General features: G+C 37.5%; 1 protein-coding gene across 3 annotated transcripts; it reads right to left on the bottom strand.

Moving 5' to 3' along the window:
* Nucleotides 1-12,000: 12,000 nt before the first annotated feature.
* Nucleotides 12,001-21,452, bottom strand: il12ba (interleukin 12Ba). Of its 3 annotated transcripts, none has more exons than XM_088343978.1 (8): nt 21,425-21,452; nt 19,678-19,765; nt 18,531-18,812; nt 18,329-18,434; nt 15,169-15,224; nt 14,933-15,105; nt 13,854-13,975; nt 12,001-12,070 (listed from the first exon to the last, which is right to left on the bottom strand). In XM_088343978.1, exons 2-8 carry the CDS (start codon nt 19,763-19,765, stop codon nt 12,013-12,015), a joined length of 885 nt encoding a protein of 294 aa, XP_088200104.1. In that variant the 5' UTR covers nt 21,425-21,452; the 3' UTR covers nt 12,001-12,012. The 3 variants fall into 3 exon arrangements, with proteins under 3 accessions (XP_088200104.1, XP_088200102.1, XP_088200103.1); XM_088343976.1 differs by having other exon boundaries at nt 15,169-15,401; XM_088343977.1 differs by having other exon boundaries at nt 12,005-12,075; nt 15,169-15,401.
* Between the last annotated feature and the right edge of the window lie 1,672 nt (nt 21,453-23,124).

Raw genomic sequence — 23,124 nt, forward strand, 5'->3', positions numbered from 1 at the left:
AGTGAGACATAGAGAAGGAGAAAGAAAGATAGAAAAAGATAAAAACAAAGAGAGAGAGTGAGAGAGAGAGAAATAAGGATAAAGAGAGAGTAAGAGAGAGAGGGCAACAGATAAAGAAAATCCAAAACAGAGAGAGGGAGAGAGAAAAGAGAGTGAGAGAATAGGAGAGAGACAGTGAAAGAGAGAGGAAAACACAGAGAGTGTTTCACTTCAAACAGCTGTTCGTAAACAACTCAACACTAGCATCAAATGACAGGTAAATTAAATAAATAAATAATATATAATACTTTCTTTTTTTTACCTGAATTATATTTCAAAGTTTGGTTGCACGCTATATCTTATTGGATGCTTATATTATTGTTATGACCACACTACTTTTATTCACAGTACCAGAGATGCATGCTAGAGAATGGTTTAAACAGTAAGTCATCCTGAAAGATATAAATAAACACAAAAAAAAAGCACGGAGAGGGGAACAACCATTTGGTGTGTTTTATGATGAAACAGACTTAGGACATAAAATAAATACATTGTAAATTTTCTCTTGGTGTTGTGTTCATAGCTCACATCTTCAATGAGGGATTTTAATACTGGCCGCACGTATTCATCATTTGTCCCGCACAAGCTTAGTTTAAGCCGAAACAAACATTTATACAGATTTTTGATTAAAAAAAATAGGTATGGGCGTTATACACGAGTGGTGTAATAAATACGGTAGGTTGGATTATCATGTAAATGTTGACCGAATATCGGGCGTTCCAAATATAGGCACCGGTATTTGGGAATTACCCATATATTGGTATCGGCATGTTTTTTCATTCGACCAGCCGATTATTAGGTCCCATGCAATTGAGACTCACACCCTCTTGCTTGTTCCTTTCCCCTCCCTCCTGCTACCCACCCGGCGCCTTCTGTTTGGATAAGCGACTGGGGGCGGAGCCTTTGAAGCAGGAGCGAGAGGCAGCTCATTTAACTTGTCCCGTGTTAGGAAAGCGTATTTATGATCATAAGGTATAGTGTAAAAACTGTAGTAAACTTTTTTTAGGGAGGTGCATTCAGGTGAAGACTGATACATTACTTCTTATCCTACCATCAATGAAGTGTGTCTGTTTGTGATTGAGATTGAGCATAAAAGCATGCTAAAATGGAAGTGATGAGCTTTTGTCATAACATTAGTCCGTAAATCTGGCTCTAAAACAGGAGTGTATGTTTCATTTGCCACCTCCGTTAAAAATTCGAAGTACTTTTTGTTTTAATGTAATTTAGGTCATGTTGGTTGTCATGTATTTTATTTATTTAGGCTATTGTAAAACGTTTCAGGGAGCTATTCAAGATTTTATTGAATCCTTTATTACATGTTTATCCTGTAGTGTCATGTCCAATCTCGTTGCATACAGTGTTTCACAATGTAGATGTAAATGACAATAAGGACAGTTCAGTTTTTTGTATCTTATTTTTCTCTTTTAAGTCTTTTATTACATGTTTATCTTAATGTACCAGGTCTAATCTTGATGTAAACAATGTTTGTGCATGCGCCATAATTTGTCTACAAACGGCTTAAAAGAATAATTAGTAAAAGTCGGGGAAAAATGATGTTACACTAATAACACATGGTACATTTTGTAATATGTTAGAAGTCTAAACAAACAGCAATTGTGTCTTCTTTTATCTGTTTATGCCTCCTGCTGTGGAAGGAGAAATGGGAGCGCCTCCCTACGTGAGTACACAATATTCTCAGTGCTGATGAATAACAGCAACACACTCACACACACAAGCACATGCACTCGTTCGTAGTTATCCTTCAGCACATTTGTTTGATTGTGGCTCTACGTGATCCGCTTGCCTCGGTCGGCATGCGGGTCAGTGAAGGCCCCACGGGTGGCTATATTTGAATCCTCGCACACACACTTAGCCCAAATATCAGCGCTTCGCCCTCCATAAACAGAGATGTCACTTGGGCCCTGATGATCCCCGACACTGTGATCTTTTAACTCCGTGGCACCCACGCAGAGGCGAGCTTGGCAACATTGCTGCATTCTGCAGCTTTGGCCGTTGAACAAAGTGTGAGTTTGTGATTGTGTGTGTTTGTGTAGCCTTGTCAAAAGAGCCCTTTCCGGTTTAGTTTGTTAGCAAGCTGCGCGCGCATTGTTGAAGCAGAACGTCGGATTTCATGGCAGTCCATACCAGCCAAATGACAGTGGATCGTAGATTGTAACATCTTAAATAAGCACAAAGTATAAGCAAGTAGCAAGATCGCGACAATATTTTTGTGATCAAAGTCAATAACAACCAAAGAAAAACTGTTATTTTGGCACTCCACATAGATTATGTGAGCCATTGTGTGTGGCACTCATTTATCTTGCATACAACGTCAGTCCAAATAAGGTAAGAAGGGAGTAAAATACCTTTGTATGCCAACAAGTTAAATACACAAAAAAGGTGACTTGGATGACTAGTAAATATTTGCAGTAGCAAACTTTAGAAGAATTGACTTTCCTTGGCTTGCACTTACCTTAAATACATCATTAGTGTTGATGAGATCAATAATAAAAAAAAACGATAATAGACACTTCATCAATAATAATTATTATTAACAATATGAAAATGTATCATTATTAAATGTTAATTACAAATAATTTAAATTATTGTTTCATTAGTATTCATTATTATTATTATTGTTACAATTACTATTTATAGCAAAAATGGCCCAGCATTGCTGGGCCGCTGGGAGTGGTCAGTGGTCAGGAGCTGCAGTACCCATTTTGCCAGTCAGAGGACGTAAGAGACTCTGCGAGAGTAGACCACACAAAGGCAGATGTTTATTGATTTTGTTGGTATTTATTGGTAGTAGATGACATTGGAAAAGGAATTCTGTTTTATCTCATTACCACACTATTTTAGTCACGGTACCGCCAGACGAGGGAAAAAAATCTCTTTGGTGTATATAGTGATGAATCGAAATTTGAATGACAATAAAACATACATTGTAAATTTCATTTTGGTATTGTGTTTAATGTTAATGTTGTCAATGAATTACTCCACGTATTCAACATTTGAACCCTTTTACCATGTTGGATTAGGCTTCTCAGATTATTAGCTAAAGAAGCCTTGAGCTCATCCGTTATGTTGCTGTGACCTTTCTTGTTAGATGCTTGCCCATCTATAATCACTCTTGCATACACCCAGTATGAACAGGTTAAGACCATTGACCAATTAACCTGACATGCGTGTTTTTGGAATGCGGGAGAAAACCGCAGTGCCTGAAGGAAACACACACAAGCATGGGGAGAACATCCAAACTCCGCACAGGAAGGCTTGTAGCTGGATTTGAACCCATTACCTGAGAAATGTGTCTGGGACACGCTAACCACTCTGCCGCCATGCCACCCAAAAATAAAGGGACACGGGGATGAGGTTCAGTTGAACCCCACACCAATGACATCCACAACTCTGGTGGTCTTGTGGTCCAAATGCTGTGCTCTTACTACTGAAATCCAAATTTGATTCTCATTGCGCATAAAATGTGGTCAGTGATTTTTTTTTTTTGAGTGATCAATGATTGCTCAAATACAGTAATCTAGTACTGTAACACTGCGTGTACAGAACGAGCCCAAACTTTAAGTTTTTTTTTTTTTATAAAAGAATGAAATGGGCGTTATACATTAAAAAATATGGTACAGGCAAAAAATAAGGCACCTTTTAGGGGCGATTTTAGGTTCAAAACGTTGGGGGTGCTGTGCACTCAGAGTGTCTGGCTTGGGTAAAAACTTTTTTGGGGTTTATCTTAAAGTGATATTTCATGTAAAATTCAATTATGATAACATTTTATTTGAAATATTTTGCAAAAAAAGTTTTATTTTTCAAAGGCCATTTTTTTTCAATTGAATGCTCCTCTTTTGATTTGACTCAAGACACTCTTGGGCTTCCATAATAACACTTTCGAACACTGTAGCATCCACAGACTCCGTGGCTATGCCGCAAGTGACTCTCGCCGAGCGAAAGGGGAGCGGGGTAGAAGGTGAAAGCGGTGCTGGGAAACAAATGGACTGACCCATTTCGGGGCAGTGGAACAGCTTCTGATGCTACATTGTTCACATTTTTGTTTAGTTTTACTTTTCTATTTTTAGCTAGAGTTTTTTTTAATTATATTTAAGCCTATCCTGTCCTTTATGAAGAAAAAAAAGTATATTTTTTGGAGGTGCTTGAGCTCGTAACGCCCATGCCCAGGACCAAACAACCCAGGGCTTGGTGCCAGTCTGCCCCCGATGGTTGCCGACCGCTGATTTAAAGGACGAGAGAAGTATTTGATATACTTAAACAATAAAGCAAAATCACTATAATAACCTTACATTCGACAATTTATTTTATTTTCCATAATTTTGCGCGCGCGCGCATGTGTGTGTGTGTGCTTTTGTCTGTGAGTGGGCGCATATGGGAAGGGCCATCAAAACATCTGCGTTAAAACTAATCTCGAAGGAGCAAAATGATCAGAAACGAGATGCATGCAAGCGCCAGATGTTGTCATATATCACAAATCTCAGGCTGATGATAATAATGGCCCGATTGGATTGTAGACTCATAAAATGACCCGTTGTAAAAAGGCAGACATATGGTTATGAGAGTGCCTCTCGCGCCTGACAATATGCTCTCTTGTCCTCGTAAAAGCTGACAACTATGCAGTGTGAGTTATTTTAATATGCAGATTAGTGCAGTCTCTAATTTTCTAAATATGCACAGTTATAATGTAAGTCAAGTGCAGTATTTTGCAAAATAAAGAGCGTGTACTGTTTATGAACGCTGTATATAAATCGTTATTTCATAGTTTGATTGACGTCACGAAAAGACCAAGAGGAGCCCTCAGTATGCTTGGTCCAAAGTCGCTGTCTAGCGGATATAATTTGACATTGCACGAGCATTCATCGTTGGCTTCCCGTTTGGGTTTTTTTATTTCAGCACAACAGAAAGAAAACATAAACCAAATAAAAAGAGCTGATTTTTAACTCTTTCAAAGCCAGACGTTTTTTTTGTTTTTGTTTTTTTTTCAAATTAGGAGAGCGGGAGCCAGACAATTTTTGCCATATCGACTCATTTTTAAAGGCCGACAGAACGTTTTGTTTGGTAGATATATCGGAATGGGACATATCAAATTAAAGCTTGAACCTCCCCTTTTAAAAAAAATGCTTGTTCCGAGCTTAAATCATTGTTTTGTAAACAACAGTTGAACATTGTTAAGTTTCCTGAAAATACTCGTTTCCAAGAAAACTTCTGAGAAAACAGCTTCGTGTGAAAGAATGCATATAAAGCAGAATTATTACTTCAGTGGGTTTATTTATTCATGTATTTATTTATTTATGTATTTATTTATTTGTGTATTTATTTGTGTATTTATTTGTGTATTTATTTGTTTGTTTATTTATTTATTGCATTTTTTTATTCCTCCAATATCCAACCAATATGCTTTTCGTACACAAAATAAGATCTGATCAAGACCACTTCTGCCATCCATATCAAGTTATTATACTGAATCAATTCCCAGATGCTTGATACTTACTTATTAGCAGTGCCAAATCCATCATTGTTAAAAATAAAACAAGAAAAACATGTTAACACAGTTTGGCACTCAGGGACAGTGCTTTTGAAAATGAAAATAATTATTTTCTGTCCAATGAAATGATATAATATACTGTATAAATATATACCCAAAGGGAGTAGACTGAAGCAGAGGTTTTTAACTGCCTACCCCTATTCTAATTTGTCTTGCAGAAAGACATATTCAGAAACAAAACAAGAAAACAGAAACCTATAAATGAAATAAGAAAAAAAGAAATGACATTCCAGACCTGCAATTATACTGCTAGTGACTCCTGTGACAAATAATACTCAAAGTAACTAATCCTATACTAATCTTCACTCGCATATTTGTCAAAAATGTGTATAGTGTATACTATTTTTTTATTTATATAAGTAAGGGACATTTTTAAGGTCAACATCTAAATCAGTCAATAAATTAATTCATTTTCCGGTAGCACAATGCCTTTGTTGGACAGGAATATTGGACTTTGAAGTGACGAATTCCCTTAGATCATGAATGTTCTGGGAGGATCAATTTCGTGAGGTCCACCAACTAACTGACTAACTGACTGACGGAGTGACTGGTAAGTTAATTCTGTTTTTAATTTTTGACACCTCAAAGGTGATTGTAGATCGTGTCTGTTCATTATTTTGACCCAAAAACTGTTGTTCGTTATTTTGACTATGATCAACTGCTTTGTTTTCACAATCGACCAATCATGTTGCTTTTCTTTGATTTTCACACCGTGTCTGATTTTCCTCCATGGGTTGTCGGGGCACCAATGTGTAAGCAACTCTGGACAGCCTTCTCCTCTGTTGAAGGTCCCTGGCCTGTTCTTGGGTCTGGGCAAAGTTGGCACCAGTCCAGTTCTTTTCCGGTCTTCCTCTCTTTCTGCCCCCTTGGACTGTGTCCTGGAGAATTATTTTGCTCAGTCCTGATTATCTTGTGACTTGACCGTACCACTGAAGTTTCCGTCTGTGCACACTTAACAAAAGTTCTTCGTATGGTCCAATGTGCCTTCTGGTGGTGTAGCGCTCCATTTCATTTGTCACATGGGGTAAGTACAGTAGCTGATGCCTATAAGTTTCCTGTTGCATCACATCTCCATGGCCTGGATTTTCTTTTCTAGTTTTGCTGTTAAAGTCCGTGCCTAGCAAGCGTAGAGGAAGATGAACAAAAACAGCGCTTGCATGAATCTGATCTTTGATTTCACCGAGGAGATTCAATAAAAAAGGACTCAGGGAAAGAACAGGTTAGAATTATTAATCTGAAGTTTCAGCGTTCTCCTGTTCTTTTTGCGTGTTCAAAATCCATTGATGTATTCTCCATTTTTAATTTTTAAGTGTCTACTAAATATTACACTTTTTATTTATTACTAACTGACTGACTGACTAACTAAATGTCCCCGTTTAAGTTTGTAGAATCAGAATTGTCTTTATTGTCACTCATACCAGCGTAGTGGAAATTGTTTACAATGAGATTAGACATGGCACTCCATAATTAACATGTAATAAAGACAATTACATCCATCCATTGTCTTCAGCGCTTATCCTCATTAGGGTCGCGGGGGTGCTGGAGCGCATCCCAGCTATCTTTGGGCAGTGGACAACTCATTCGCTCATTCAAACTCAGGGACAATTTGGACTAGCCAATTAACCTGACAAGCATGTTTTTAGAATGTGAGAGGAAACCGGAGTGCCCAGAGGAAACCTACGCAAGCACGGGGAGAACTTGAATAGAATAGTAGAATATACCTTTATTGTCATTGTTACAAATGGGCTAACATATTGTGACAACGAAATTGGGCAACTTGCAAACTGCACACAGGAAGGTTCAATCTCATGACCTAAGAACTGTGCCACACACACGCTAACCACTGCGCTGCCGTGCTGCCCATTTGATAAAGACTTATGGGAGAAAAATAAGTTGAAAGTATGTAAGGAAATATAGGCAAACATATTTACAAGGTAGTGCTTGTGCAATTATTAGGTGTAATTAGTGTCTAATTAAGTGTGATTATTATTTATTCTAATTTAACTATACATTCAGAGTGCTGGGCACCGCAAAAATGATAATTGTTTTATTTCTCTCATGTACCTTTTAATACCAGATTGTTTTTTTTAAAGGTATGGCACAGAGAGGGATGGGCCCCCGCCAGGCTGTACTTGCCGAGGACACACCACGGGAGTGGTTCGACCCTACTGGTTAAGGGTATATTTAGGGCCGGACATATAGTGGCGAATAAATATAAGATTTTTTTTTAAACTACTATTGATTTCAATCAGAATAAAAACTATTTTCATTTTTTTTAAAACAATAACGGGTCCATTGATTTATAATTATTTCATTTCGCGAACCTGACCAGATGCTATTAACTGAGAGCGTGAATCCAGTTGTTTTGTCTACAGGCAGCTATTTTTCAAGCTATTCCATGTTAAGAAAAGCAATCTGACGATTGGAAAGAATAGGGGAGGGGGACAAAAGTCCCATTAAAGGTCAAATGACATTTTTAGGGATGATATATTTGAGGCATAACTTAACGGTCACATCAGTCTTTGTAAAATGGGAAGTAAGGGGTGATTCCCTAATTTCTCCAAAGTGACCACTCTATTAAGTCATATTATTTGGAAGGGACACTCTTTACCTCCTTTTTGAATCAACTAGTTAGAAAATAAGGCGACCATAAATGCATCTTGCCGTGCATTTTATCTTGAAAGTATTGCAGAGCCGAGACTCTTAACATCTTGAGAAATCCCCCTCTTTTTCAATTTCTTTAATCGGGATTAAATGCTTCATTTGAATTTAAGGAATTGCAGCAGATGCCACTGAAATAAAAACATTTGCAAATCGAGAGCAATTAAAATTTTATCTAAGACAAATAAAGATGGTTTAGGTGTACCTGAAACAACTAATAACTACAAATATACAATCTGTTATGATTTAATATACAAGTGATCAATTAAATTAGTATAGAAGAAAAAGAAAATCCAAGTTATACTGTTTACTGAAATAAGTTGAATATCTGTGGTTATGACCTTCTTTCTGAGCATAGCTGCTACTTACAAAAGGATCTATCCAAAAAATATGCTAACATCCAATTATTCCTAAATGTTTTGAGGATTTTCTGTAAATTATTTAATAAAACCACCAACAAACTTAAATGAATGAAGGTTCAGAGGCAGTCCAGTATTTAATCAAACCTCCTAATTGTTCTCATTGAATACTGACAATATTTTCAATGCATGTCTAAGAAAATCAAGTACCGTATATTTAATCTGAATAAAATACAATAGTCAAAGTGTCAACAGCGTAATTTAATTCAGTCTTTTTTTTTGTCTTTTTGATGCTAATGAAAAAAAAATCAGTTAACACTGTACTGCTACCACATTTGACCACTAGATGTCAATGTGTCGCAAAAATATGAATGACTGCAGCTTTCCGTGAGCCACCCACCTGCTCAATAGTGTATGCTTGAAGAGAACAGAGATCTAATAAAATAACCCATCTTTCACAAATTAGGGAACATTTGTTCCTTTAAACCACATGTGTGGAGGTCAAACAGATAGATGAGCCAAAAAAACAAGCGAAAAGCCGAGGGCCGGACTGATCGAATGCTGAAAACTTTAAATAAAGTTTTTTTTCAGTAGGTTTAATCAGGTAAACTAGACCGGTTCTCAATTGGCCTGACTTGAGAACCCACCATTCTACCCTATAATAAACTGTGACACAAATCAAGAAAGGGCAGCAGGGCGGCTGAGTGGTTAGTGTATGTGCGGCACAGTTCTGAGGTCATGAGATCAAACCTTCCTGTGTGGAGTTTGCATGTTCTCTCAGTGCTTGCGTGGGTTACTCCGGGCACTCCGGTTTCCTCCCACATTCTAAAAACTTGCACGTGAGGTTAATTGGCCGGTTCAAATTGTCCCTAGGTGTAAATGAGCGAGTTAGTTGTCTGTCTCTCTGTGCCCTGTGACTGCCTGGCAACCAGTTCAGGGTGTCCCCTGCCCACTGCCCAAAGATAGCTGGGATGGGCTCCAGCACCACCGCGACCACGCTGAGGATAAGCAGTGCAGATAATTGATGGATTGATGTTCTGCATTTATATAGCGCTTTTCATGTCAATGAAGACCTCCAAAGGACTTTACAGTGTGCTTCACACTTACCCATTCACACACACACTCACACACCAACAGCAGCCATGCAGCCATGCAAGGCGCCGACCTGCTTATTGGGGGCATTAGGAATTCAGTGTCTTGCCCAAGGACACTGGACAAGACATTTCCCGAGTCTGGATGGGCCAGCTTAAAAAAATAGATTTATGTTGCAGCTGTCGCATTACTGGCTAGAAATGGACATCTTTCAAGTCTGAAGTTCATATTGAAAACATTTTGGGGAATCGTCTCAATATTTCCAGCTGAAATATTGTATTTTTCTCTAGGTATCATTTATACACGTGTACTGGTCAGGGAGTGTCTTGCCCAAGGACACTTGGACATATAACACGGAAGAGCCGGGAATCGAACATGAATTGATCCCAAGACGAGCGCTCTACCTCCTGAATAAATGCCGCCCCTTCTGAACAAATTAAGAAAAACTATTTCACTTCTAAAACATATTGAACAGAACATTTGTGCATTTCAAAGCAGATATATTAAGAGTATTCACCTTTAAAAAAATAAATAAACATAACTTCAAGCCTTGTATATACTCACATTTAAGTCAACATGAATATAAGCAACCTCCTAAAACAGCTTTAAAATAGCCAAATACTAAAATAAGTTTGTACCCAAAGTATTAAAACAATTGTGCACATAAACTACAATAGTAACCTTTGGTGTAAATAAAGCTAGAAACATAACATTTTTAATCAATTTACTGTACTGCTTTAATGGCAGAAACTCATACAATATTTTTGTGTTTCGCAAACATTTCTTTCTTTCATTGTCTTCAATGTTTTCCACTTTTCTTATCCCTTATCCCTAACTTTCTTCGGATCCATTATCATGAGCAAAAAAAGAAAATAAAACGAACAAAATCGCAATAGAATTAGATGTAGTCCCTCTCAAACACAATTGGTGTGGCACCATTTGACGGAACAGGAAGAAAATATCATTTAGGGCATTATTGCCACCTTCTGTGTTATCGACCTTTCCTTCTTTTTCTTCAAAGCATAATTTTTGCAGGGCAAAAGCCTGCTACCCAGTGAGAAACACTGGACGAGACTACATAAGACATTTGTTGGCCTGGAGAGAGATGCGCGCCACCATGCCACCAGGGCTATGACCCTAGGGATCCAAATGGCTATATAGTCTAGAAAACTAAATCCAACCTAGTGAAAAAGCTTACAAATATATTCCAATATACAGTGGTACCCTCAATTACGAATTATATTGGTTCTGGGAGTAGATTTGTAACTATTTCACGTTTGGTTAGCTGGGTGGATAGGCGTCCATCATTTCAGGAAATCTAAACTCCACCGTTTTTTTTTGTTTGTTTTTACATTTAGTGGCCAAACCATGACGCAAGGCAGGCCACATCCTCTTCCAGAGGACACAAAGTGAAACTGCAATCTCTGTGAGGAATTTTCATTAACTGTCATAGACCGGTCAATCTGGTTTTAAAATGAGGAAGAGAATTAAAATCTGCAAAGGATAATGTACGCATGTGCAAAATGTCACGCATTTTATGAGATTTTGTAAATAATGGCTGAAGAAAATTATGTGATATAATAATTTTACCTAAACTTAGCAAAAAAATCGTATTCGAATGTTTTTTTTTTTTACAAAAACCTGAAATAAACCTATTCAGCAGTTTGGCAAAAATGTATGGTATGTTTATCGGCACAATTTGATTTGCGTTTTGTCTTGTTGTCCCCAGTTTGTGACAGTAGAAGTGTAAAAATCTAAATCGTGCAAGTTGCACTATTTCTGCATTTACCTTGATTAAAGACATATTTTAGCATAATTTTCGTTTGTATTTCTATATGTGCAATGTGTGAAAATAACCATTTAAATAATTTGTTTTTTCATCATTGTTTATTAAGCTGAACAGAAAATCCCCAAATTAAATTTATATCCATTGAAAATGATGTATCTTAAACACATTGCTGCCCTGAACAGCTTGAAGCTTTTTAATGATTTTTTTCTTCATTTTTTTCCTTGTTTATTCATTTATTCTTTGAAATGCTACTTATTTGGAAGTCACAGAATGACACACTGCTGAAATGAAAACTTCAAACTAATTGTAATTATGTAGTATAGAAATATTTTAAGTGTGATTGAAACTCGTATTTCTGTGAATGACGTTTTTCTTTTTATAAAAGTGCTACTCGTTTATAGATTGCCAAAAATTTTCACGTTGAATGACCAAAACACATTTTATTCATAAAACTCGAACAATAAAATAAATAAAGAATGCAACAAATATCGTTCCTGACGTCTTTCTCATCTTTTAAACCATTGGTTTGGCTTCATCTTCTTGATCTTGTTCTTCTTCCTTAATCTGTACTGAATTTTAAATAATCACAAAAATAAGTATCTCATTGAAACTTATTAAACACACACACACACACACACAGACATTCTATAAATCCCCAAAGAAAATATTTTTTCAATACTGCATGGTAAGAAAAAAATGTTTAAAAAAAAACTATACGTAAATGCACACCACACAATTTGACCACTAGCTGTATTGTGTAGTGCAGGGCTCTCCAACGTGGTGCCAGCGGGCATCAAGGTGCCCCACAAGGACAGCTGGTGTGCCCGCAGACCTGTTCTAAAAATAGCTCATCAGTTCTGGGTAATTGCTATTTTCTAGATTTTGTTTTTAGTGGTTGACTGAGTCTACTTGACCCTGCTTGAAAAAGTTTGCGACCACTGGGGTAGTGCTCCAGAAAACAATATAACTACGGAGACACAATGTGACAAATCTGCAAATTTATTTATACAGCCTTCAACAAGGTTTTATGGTGTAACCCAAGGCAGCAAGATGCCAGACATTTATGTCAGGTCTCTCTGGGTCAGGAGTGCCGAGCATGTCCCGAGACTCAGTTGCGGCCCTCAAAACGATATTGTGAGGGCCCCACCTTAGTATGTAGCCATAGTAAGAATAGTATAGTATGTGAGAGTTTGATATGGATGCTCCCTCTGGGGAGGAGATGGTCACCGCTGAAGACACTTATCATTAACTGACTAATATTAATTACATTTTTGTACTCATATATGTAGGATAAGTTCTTATTTTTTATAGATTTTTTTAATAAGTCTAATAATATTTATATTTAGAGCTTATTTTGTGTAGAAATGCCCACAAGAAAATTGAGTTGGAGACATATGGTCTCGGCTAACCTCATGTAATGAAAGAAAAAATAAATAAAAATGTCTTAACCTACTAGTATTAAAAATGCATGTTTATATGATAGTTCACTTTTTTGGGGGCTAATCATTCACACCATTATTGTTTTCAATGAAATTGTTTTTTTTATTTTACCACTAGAAGGCGCTTAATAATGCACAAATTCCCTTTAAAATGAGCAAAATGATTTGCAGATACAATTAGAAATGTTACCAATACTATATTGTTTTTTCCAATTTGTGAAAGTTATGTTCTCTTAGTTACGTTTTAATTATTGAATTTTATCTAGTACCATTAAAAGAAAAAATGTGAATAATGTATTTTGCAGTTACAAATGTATCAGCGTTTTTTTTTTTTATCTTGCGTGTGCATTTATCATGACATAAGATTTGTATTTTATTTGATTACATCAGTACAAATATATTTGCTCTGACACAAATCTCTCCCAATGTAGGTTTCAAAACTAAAAACAACAGTAATATGTGACATAGATTTTCATTTGCAGGAAGTTATTCCCAATATAATTTACTAATGGGAAATGTGACCTTAATTTTTTGCATGACCCATAATAAATCTCCATAATTATATGTAATCCTTGCAATAGTGTACATTTTTTTGTGCCCTGTTTAGTTATAGCATGCACTTGTCCTCTTGGCTGAGACCGCTAGGGGGCGATGACGCTTCTTAGGACAATGCCATGCAAACTAATGCCAGCTGCAGTAAATTGCAAAGGAAGAAATAAGTGCAATGTCAAAGCAAAGCCTCCAGAGAGCAGTTTCAGTGTCTTTTTTAAGCAGATGTGTATAGTAACCTGGCAACATTTTCAAGCATTTACAAACACTTGACCCAAAACTCAAGTACTTTTCAATACTTGAAAACACAACTGAAGTATTTCAAGCACCCGTATTTACCCTGTAGTTCTGATACTGACCTGATGTGGCTCCATTCGCTCCACTGTGAGCTGCAAAGAGCATCTTTGGCTCGGACACAAACAGTCCTTGACTTATTCTCGATCTCAAACAGACAATTGCTTGAAGAGTTTACTATCACCACCTGACGGGGATATATGGCATATGCTGAGCTCAAAAAAACAACCTATACAGTTTTACCTTTAATGGTTTCCTCTTTTTTAATCCATTAGGATTACAGTGACACGTACGTCTTTATGAAAGGACTTCTAAATACGAGAACTTCTGTTTATCGTTATTCAAAAAAACAAAAATATTGCTCGTTTTAGGTAGGAAAATCCAGTTCAAGAGCAGCCCCAGAGGCTACCACTAGAGACTGCTCACTCAGCCCATCCAGTTTGAACATGCAACCTACTACAAGCAAAAAATAGAATCAAGCACAAAAAGTGTGCTGCAAAAATGTGTGTATACGTTCTTTTGAAGTTACAGTAACTTGAATTTCAAATGTAGAGTACGAGCTTAAAAACACAATGCGGCACCTATTTACTGACAATAAGACAAACTATGCAGAGTACAATATTAGCAAGTTACAGTGATGTTGTCTGCTACCATTTACAGAAATAATCCGGATTGGATGCGATGAGATTGGTCTTTTTAAAAAATGTTCCCGTCTAAAAGAGATTGTACGGCGTATACAATGTGAAATGTTCAAAAAACATACAATACGGTGAAAACATATAAGTTGACGGGTATGCGAGACTTCTTGCAACCACACTCCCTTCCTCTCACCAGCGCACACACTTGTTACAGCTCTCCTAATAAACTCGCAGTTTATTTAGTTAATATAATTTATTCATCTCATTACTGTATGTTTTAAATGCTTAATTACTATTTAAACGTGATTTTAGTAATGAGGAAGATGTGTTTTATAGCTATTTAGCATAAACTTGGATGCTTTGGGGAAGACAGGAGCAGAACAGTAAGTTTCGAATCATTTCATATCTGAAAAATTTGCTCATTACACTAAAGATTGGAGTAAAGAGCACAATCCACGAACTAATTAAGACAGAAGAAGGGGTAGACTGTATTTTGTGATCTTTACCTGTGCTTTTGTCGAGGCATCACAGAGATTGTTACAATTTTTACACCCCCGAATGCTTTGTGAAACTTGGAAAGTGAGAGGAAAATAAGAATAAGGGCTGCTCCAGGAGCCAGGGTATGCCAGTTCTATCATGGATGCATTGACTTTCTTGATCTTCACTTTGTCAGGTTTCACTGTAGAGAAAGACGAGTGAGAAACATATGGAGACCTGAAGCCTCAAAATTAAAGAGACTTACCAATTTCAGACAAATAGAAGTGTTTGGAGTACTGCTCCAGCAGGAACTCTTCTGTCCTAACATAGACAGTAAAGAAGATCCTTTTTTTCTCCTCTGTAAAAGCGCAGTGCTGCTTGTCTTGGCAGGAGATGCTGTCACCAGTGCCGTCCACGGTGCAGCTGAAGTTACTCTCATTGGCGGTGCACCTCCAGTGCTCACCACCAGCATCCATTAAACACATCACATCTCTACCTCTAAACCAGATAGAGCCCATTTTATATGATGCATCATTGTTTACCCTATGATTACTCTAATTTATTCAACATTACTGCCACTGTGGTTAATATTGTTTATTGTGAGTAGTGATATTTCTGATGTTTCTTTGAGCCTGCAGGGATAGCCAACCTGGTCCTCTCGAGCTACATGCCTTTTATGTTTGTGTTTCTCTGCTCCAATACAGAGGGATTTACAATCACCTGGATCTTTATCAAGCTCCCACAGCTTGCTAACAAGTTGAAAATTTGCATCACATGAGTTGGGGAAGAATAACCTCCAAAACACGCAGGAAATGTGCATCTCAAGGGCCAGCTTGGCCACCCCTGCTTTGAGGCATATACTGGACTGTCTCAGAAAATTAGAATATTGTGATAAAGTTCTTTATATTCTGTAATGCAATTAAAAAAACAAAAATGTCATACATTCTGGATTCATTACACGTCAACTGAACTATTTCAAGCCTTTTATTATTTGAATATTGCTGATTTTGGCTTACAGCTGAAAAAAACTCAAAAATCCTATCTCAAAATATTAGAATACTTCCTCAGACCAAGTAAAAAAAATAATTTTATAACAGCAAAACTAAATCAAACATTTGAAAATCTCCATTGATGCACTCAGTACTTGGTTGGGAATCCTTTTGCACGGATTACTGCATCAATCCGGCGTGGCATGGAGGCAATCAGCCTGTGTGGCATTGCTGAGGTGTTATTGATGCCCAGGATGCTTCGATAGCGGCCTTCAGCTCATTTGCATTTGTAGGTCTGGTGTCTTTCATCTTCTTCTTAACTATACCCCACAAATTCTCGATGGGGTTCAGGTCAGGGGAATTAGCAGGCCAATCAAGGACAGTGATGCCATGGTCAGTGCACCAGTTACTGGTGGTTTTGGCACTGTGGGCAGGTGCCAGATCATGCTGGAAAATGAAATACTCATCTCCATAGAGCTTTTCAGCAGATGGAAGCATGTAGTGCTCTAAAATCTCTTGGTACACAGTTGCATTTACTCTGGACTTGATGAAACACAGTGGACCAACACCAGCAGCTGACATGGCTCCCCAAACCATTGCTGACTGTGGGAACTTCACACTGGATTTCAAGCAACTTGGATTTTGCTCTTCTCCAGCCTTTCTCCAGACTCTGGCGCCTTGACTTCCAAATGAAATGCAAAACTTGCTTTCGTCTGAAAAGAGGACTTTTGGACCACTCTGCAACTGTCCAGTGCTTCTTCTCCATAGCCCAAGTCAGACGCTTCTTCCGTTGTCTTGAGTTCAGAAGTGGCTTGACCATGGGAATACGGCTATTGTAGCCCATTTCCCGGACACGTCTGTGAACTGTGGCTTTTGATACCTGGACTCCAGCTTCAGCCCACTGTCTTTGAAGCTCCCTCAAATTCTGGAAGCGGCTCTTCTTCACAATTGTGTTAAGGCTGCGGTCATCTCTCTTGGTTGTGCAGCGTTTCCGGCCACATTTTTCCCTTCCAACAGACTTTTTGTGGATATGCTTTGAAACTGCACTCTGTGAACAGCCTGCTCTTTGAGAAATTTCTTTTTGTGTCTTACCCTCCTGATGGAGGGTATCAATGATGGTCCTCTGGACAGCAGTCAGATCAGCAGTGATTTAGTTTACTGAACCAAGCTGAGTGTTTTTAAGGCTCAGGAAACCCTCGCAAGGTGTTTCGAGTTAATTAGATGATTCAGGTGATTAGTTGAATAGCCTACTTGTATACTTTTTCATGATATTCTAATATTTTGAGATAGGATTTTTGAGTTTTCTTAAGCTGTAAGCCAAATTCAGCAATATTAAAATAATAAAAGGCTTGAAATAGTTCAGTTGACGTGTAATGAATCCAGAATGTATGACATTTTGGTTTTTTTAATTGCATTACAGAAAATAAAGAACTTAACTTAACAATATTCAAATTTTCTGAGACAGTCCAGTATAATAGTTTTGGTACGGAAAAATTTTGTTTTTGTTTCAGATCGTTCTCGTTTTGCAAATTTCAACTCCAAATTGTCTTGGCCACTGGTAGCAGACGATAACGTTATCATAGATTGCTAGTATTGCCACATTAGCATATGTTATCCTATAATTTAGCGGCATCAGCTCAGGAGGTAGAGCGCTTGTCTCGAGATCAAGAGGTCACAGTTCTGCTTTCCGGCTCCTCTGTGTTATATGTCGAAGTGTCCTTGGGCAAGACACTCAATCCCTAATGCCCCCGATAGCAGGCAGTTGCCTTGCATGGCTGACACTGCTTTTGGTTAGTTATTGTGTAAAATGGAAAAGTGTGAAGTACATTGTTAAGCGCTTTGGAGGGTCTTCATTGATTTGAAAATCGCTATATAAATGCAGACCATTTCATTTCATTTCATTAATAAGCAACATCGTTTGAAGGGGGAAACCGGCTTTTTGTTACCTAGATTTCAGAGGAAGGATTCCAGAACAGATTCAGCATTTAGCATTGTAAGGATTTTTGTACGGCCCTCTCCTGATCTCCTTTTAAGTTGAAATTCATTGATGTCTTTTCTCCTTTTCTTTAGTGTCTACTACGCGTTAAACTTATCGGTATCGAGTTGGCAATGAAAGATGTATAATCAAAAGTTAATGGTTCCAAAATAAACCGTTTGACACCTTACTTGATACTATTTTTAACTTAATATTGGGTCAAAATTTCAACTCTGAGTGATATACGTAGCTGAGTGAACACCAAAAAGGACACGACACAACCTCATTATTAAGATTAATTTGTGGGACTGAATTTGACCGAAATACATTTTTGGGGGTCTAAAAGAAAAGAATACTGTACACGTATTTTTGTCCGTTCTTCTAAGCACTGCACCCAGCAAAATTCATGTATTTTTGTTGGCAAGGAACACAGGAAACATGGCTTCAACGTGCAAGCTTACCGCCCGGCTCTGATAAGGGCTACTTTTCCAACTCTGGTCTTGTCCCAGGTCCAAGAGCAATGAAATGCTCCATTGAAATTCTGAGTGGAGCACTTTAAATGATCCCCTGGACATGATGAGAGAAACCAACACAAACATTTCCAGTGAGTTGCAAAATTGCTTTGGCGTCTTGCACTATGTTGCTGGTTTAAAAGGGACTCACCCGCATCACTTTTCTCCACAATCTTTCTCTTCTGAGTGGTATCCTCTTGAATGAGGACGACAGTGTAATTGAGAAGCGAGCCGTTTTTGCTGTGGCAGCTGTACCTTCCTCCACCCAAACTCTCTTCCAACTGCACCTGGTATGAATTACCCATCTGTTCTTCTTTTTGACCGTTCTTCATCCACACGATACCCTTGTCATTGCCATTCATCAATCCTCCTGCTGAGTGCAGGCAATTGAGGGTGTACTGGCTCCTCAGACCCTTGACTTGCAAAACCAAAGCTACATAAAAACCACACACAGACCACAAAATAGTAAGAGGACGATGCCTTAAAGTGCATCTGTATGTTTCAGTGATGGGCCGTCAGGGCCTGCAAGGCCTTTTCTGCTAGCCTAAAAAATATCCTCTAATGTTCATTCATTTTTTTCTATGAATACTGGGTTTGAATAAATCAAAATTGTCTGCCAGCTTCCTTTCATTGCATTTCCCCTGGTTTTGCTGCTTCCAAATGTGTGCTCTTATTCAAGCGTTTAACCAATCACATTTCAGCCATTACTTGCTGCCAGGTTCAGAAATCTATCCCTAGGTCTTCACAAAAAATCTTGAGGCCGTGTACCGTAACATCAGTATTCGTTAAAGTTGCTGGTTTAACGACTCATATTAAGTTGGAGAGTCAACAGGCTTTGGGAAAGGCCACCGGTTTCACAAACTATCATTGGCAAGAGGGCAGTAATGGTAGTATCACAACATAAAGGTGAAGAAAAATACACTGTTCCTGTGTATTGGTCCATGTCGAACATGTTTAGCCCTAAATCGGATAAAACCTATGCCAGACATACGACAGGATCGACTTTCAACATTAGCTTCAATGGCAATAGAAAGGAACTGATTGATGGAACTGAAATGCACAGAGAATCTGTATGACAGATTAATTGAAGTCTTCTTTGTGCACTAACAAAAATATTCTTAGATGAATAAAATGGGGATATTCTTAAATAATATCACAATTGTATTGGGTTAATGTCGATTTTTTTTACTGTGTTGCAGCTGTCGCTGCAATAAATGTTTTATAGCCATAAAATAGTTATTGAGGGTTTGAATGTGTGAAAAACACAGCCCTGGTGTCTTCATGGCGATTAAACCTACTGTTGGGTCCGAGTGTCCAGGATCTCACTGGGTTTTGATACCCCATATGGAGAAATGCAAACATCAGGCTGTAGGGAATTAAGTTCATCTGGAGGGAAAGGAGATATGTATTTAAAATAATGTACAGTGGTATGAAAAAGTATCTGAACCTTTGGGAAATTTGAATATTAATATTAATATTCGATCAAATTAAATTGTGATCTGATATATGTCAAAATCACACAAATGATTAAAAAAACATGTCTGCTTGATCTAAAACTACACAAACATGTGTTGGTTTGTATATTGTAATAAGGATAGCATGCAAACAACGACAGAAGGGGGAGGGATAAGTAACTGAAATATTATATGCTGTATTTTGTGGCCTTCGGCAGCAATAACTTCAACTAGAGCAGAGGCAGGCAACCCAAGATGTTGAAAGAGCCGTTACAGAACAAAACAACAATGAAAAAAAATTTCTGGAGCCTCAAAAAAATTACAAACCTTTTGAATTAAAAGAAAACGGGGATTATATACTGTTGGGCATTTTATGTATTTATTTTAAATATTTTTAAAGCATCGGAAAATGCTAAGAATGTTTTTATTATAGATATGTTCATATATGTATTCATATATTTGCCTACCCCATCATTTTCCATTTTCAAACTTTTCAGAAGAGGTTCCAAAGAGCCTCTTGGGCAGGGCTAAAGAGCCACATGCGGCTCTTGAGACACAGTTTGCTTACCCCCAAACTAAACGATGGTGATTATATGCAGAAACGTGAGAATGTCCAAAAGGTTTAGAAAATTTGTCATACCACTCTATATAACTTATCAGTGTATGTATTAAAGCGACAGTTTGTATAATTTGACCACTAGATGTTGCTGTACTTTGTCATGAAACTGAAAACAAGTGGTAAAAAGTACAAGGAAATATACACACTACAGAAAATCTGCACCATTTTTTTCTTTTTGTCTTGGCCAGCTTTTCACAAGGTGCAGCAAGATAGCAGACAATCATCAGCTTCTTCTAGGCCAGCCTCATGTTATGTAAAATGTATATGCAACTTTGTCGACCTATGAAATTACAAAAGAGCTTGTTTATATGATAGTTCATGTAGTTTTGCTTATTTTTTAATCAATATCTGTTTTTCCCCCCCCAGTAGACGGTGCTAAATAATACGCAAGGCTTTTTTAATGTACTAGTACTCCCAAAAAGATTTTGAACTAAAACACTAACTAGTCGAATCACTTATAGGAAAATGGTTATTCATATCTTAATTATTGCCTTATATATTGCTGATAAACGGTATGCACTTTTTTCATTGCCCTATTACTATGAGGGAAAAAATGCACTTACAAATTAGACCTGTCTCTAAGCACTTAAACATGTTGCCTATTTACCCGTCTTTTGTACTATGTTTCCTTTTTAAAGTCTGTATTACGTGTTTATTTCATTTATCCTGGAGTGTCATGTCTAATCTTGCAAACAACATTCACCATGTTGTTAACAAAAACAATGAAAGCTATTCTATAATAATTGCTGTCAATGTAGAGAATCAGCAAATAAGCAAAACGGATAGAAAAATAACTTATATCACGTAGATTTATAAAGAATAAACAATAAATAAACTCTACCCAGATGAATACAAATATTCAAATGAAAGCAATCAATACATGATAACAAATGAAAAAAACATTACAATAAAATAATGAATCAATAATTATTTTCCTGCATTTATTAAATAAAGTCATGAACTGAATCGTACCTTGCCTCAGATGTAATCGCCAGTAAAAGTGATGAACCATTCACTTTTTTTTATACAGGAGAGTGACCTTTCATTGAATAGCTTCCCCCCAAAACGCATGAGGAACTGCAGCTATCGACCATAGTAGCCAACCACTTCCACTATGTATTTTTGGATGGTCGTCACGATCACTTTCACACTGTCTAGCTCTTCCTTTTTTTAATGGGACGTAAAGCTTGCATGATTGCATTAAAGTCTTAAAGTCTTCACGTTTTGGGGTAAATGTCACAAACCTGTGATGCATTTGCTAAATTGGCATATTTCATACACACTGTATAAGGCTTTCCCATGATGCTTACAACCAATATTCCATCTAAGTCGAAGAGTCTGAGCAGTCACACAGAGTCTGTGAGCGTCACTTGTAACAGCGGTGAACAACATCAATCCGAAGTGTGGCAACCAAATCATTATTGAACATGTCCAAAACCTGAGATCAAATCCAGTTACCTTCTGCCGGCTTCAAGGCAACACTATTTAGTTTTTCAAATTTCAATGAATTGTCTAATAAAATATTTGAAAGGTTGCACGGCCCACACACATTAATTGTTTTTACAACAACAATTACATCTCATTTCATCTCATTAGCTACACTGCTTATCCTCAGTAGGGTCGCAGGGCTGCTGGAGCCCATCCCAGCAATCATCGGGCAGTGGGCAGGGGACATCCTGAACTGGTTGCCAGCAAATCGCATACGATTTTTTAAACATTTTGGTTAGACAATACTAACATTTATTTTGTTGGAACTGCATCAACCATCTGGCAGAGATGGGAAGCTGCGTTGTTGCTGTCATGGACTTTTTGGACAATTCTACAGGCTTGAGGTTTCGGTGCTGTAAGGGACTTTTGGGGACTATTTTTACATATTAGCTATTGTTTTCTTTTATTGTTGTTCACTATGTTTTTGTACTGTTACCAAATGCTAAATCTATTGCACCATGGACGGATGGAAGGGGTTTTACCACCTGAGAGGCACCTTCTCAAGGTTTCTTATTTTCCACGTGCTGAGGTTTTGAGTTTTTCCTTGCCTGCTTGTTGGTTTAAGATCAGGGGATGGTGTAATTGTAACCTGTGCAGTCCTTTGAGACATTTTCTGATTAATGGCTATAAAAATAAAACTGTATTTAATCACTCATTTTGGGCGGGAGTACAATGTCGGAAAAATAATTGCCTGATACATTAAAATGATTTGCAAATTATTTGAATGTAGCACAAGAGAGATTAATGAGACCTCCTAACACTTTCTTTTTTTCTTCTTCTTGACTTTTTACCCTCTATTCTTTCTTCTTTTGTTTCTTTTTTCCTAGCATTTTGTTAAATTTTTACTGGCGTTTTACTTATTCTTTCCTTTTTCCCCTCTCCCTGTGCATGAATGGCATATAAAAGGTGGTTTCTATTGAGTTTCTGTTCCCCTCGTTTTGCTTTTTTTGTTCCTGTGTTGGTGAGTGACGCAGTGATTCCTATCCTTGTTTAGTTTTCATCTGCTCTGAGGTTTAGTAGTGAAATGTTACCTTGTGAGAACGTGGGCTGAATCTGAGTTATTAGTTATAGGTCAGAAGCCAGCAAGCCTTTCGCGAGCGAAAAAACATTTTGTCTACCAATCTTAAACTAGAGGTAAAATCTTAAGGCCGAGCTCGACCTGAGCCTAAAATGGCAAACATTAC

The sequence above is a fragment of the Urocampus carinirostris genome, chromosome 9, assembly GCF_059441175.1.
Source record: "Urocampus carinirostris isolate Australia breed hairy pipefish chromosome 9, RoL_Ucar_1.0, whole genome shotgun sequence".
Classification (NCBI taxonomy): Eukaryota; Metazoa; Chordata; class Actinopteri; order Syngnathiformes; family Syngnathidae; genus Urocampus; species Urocampus carinirostris.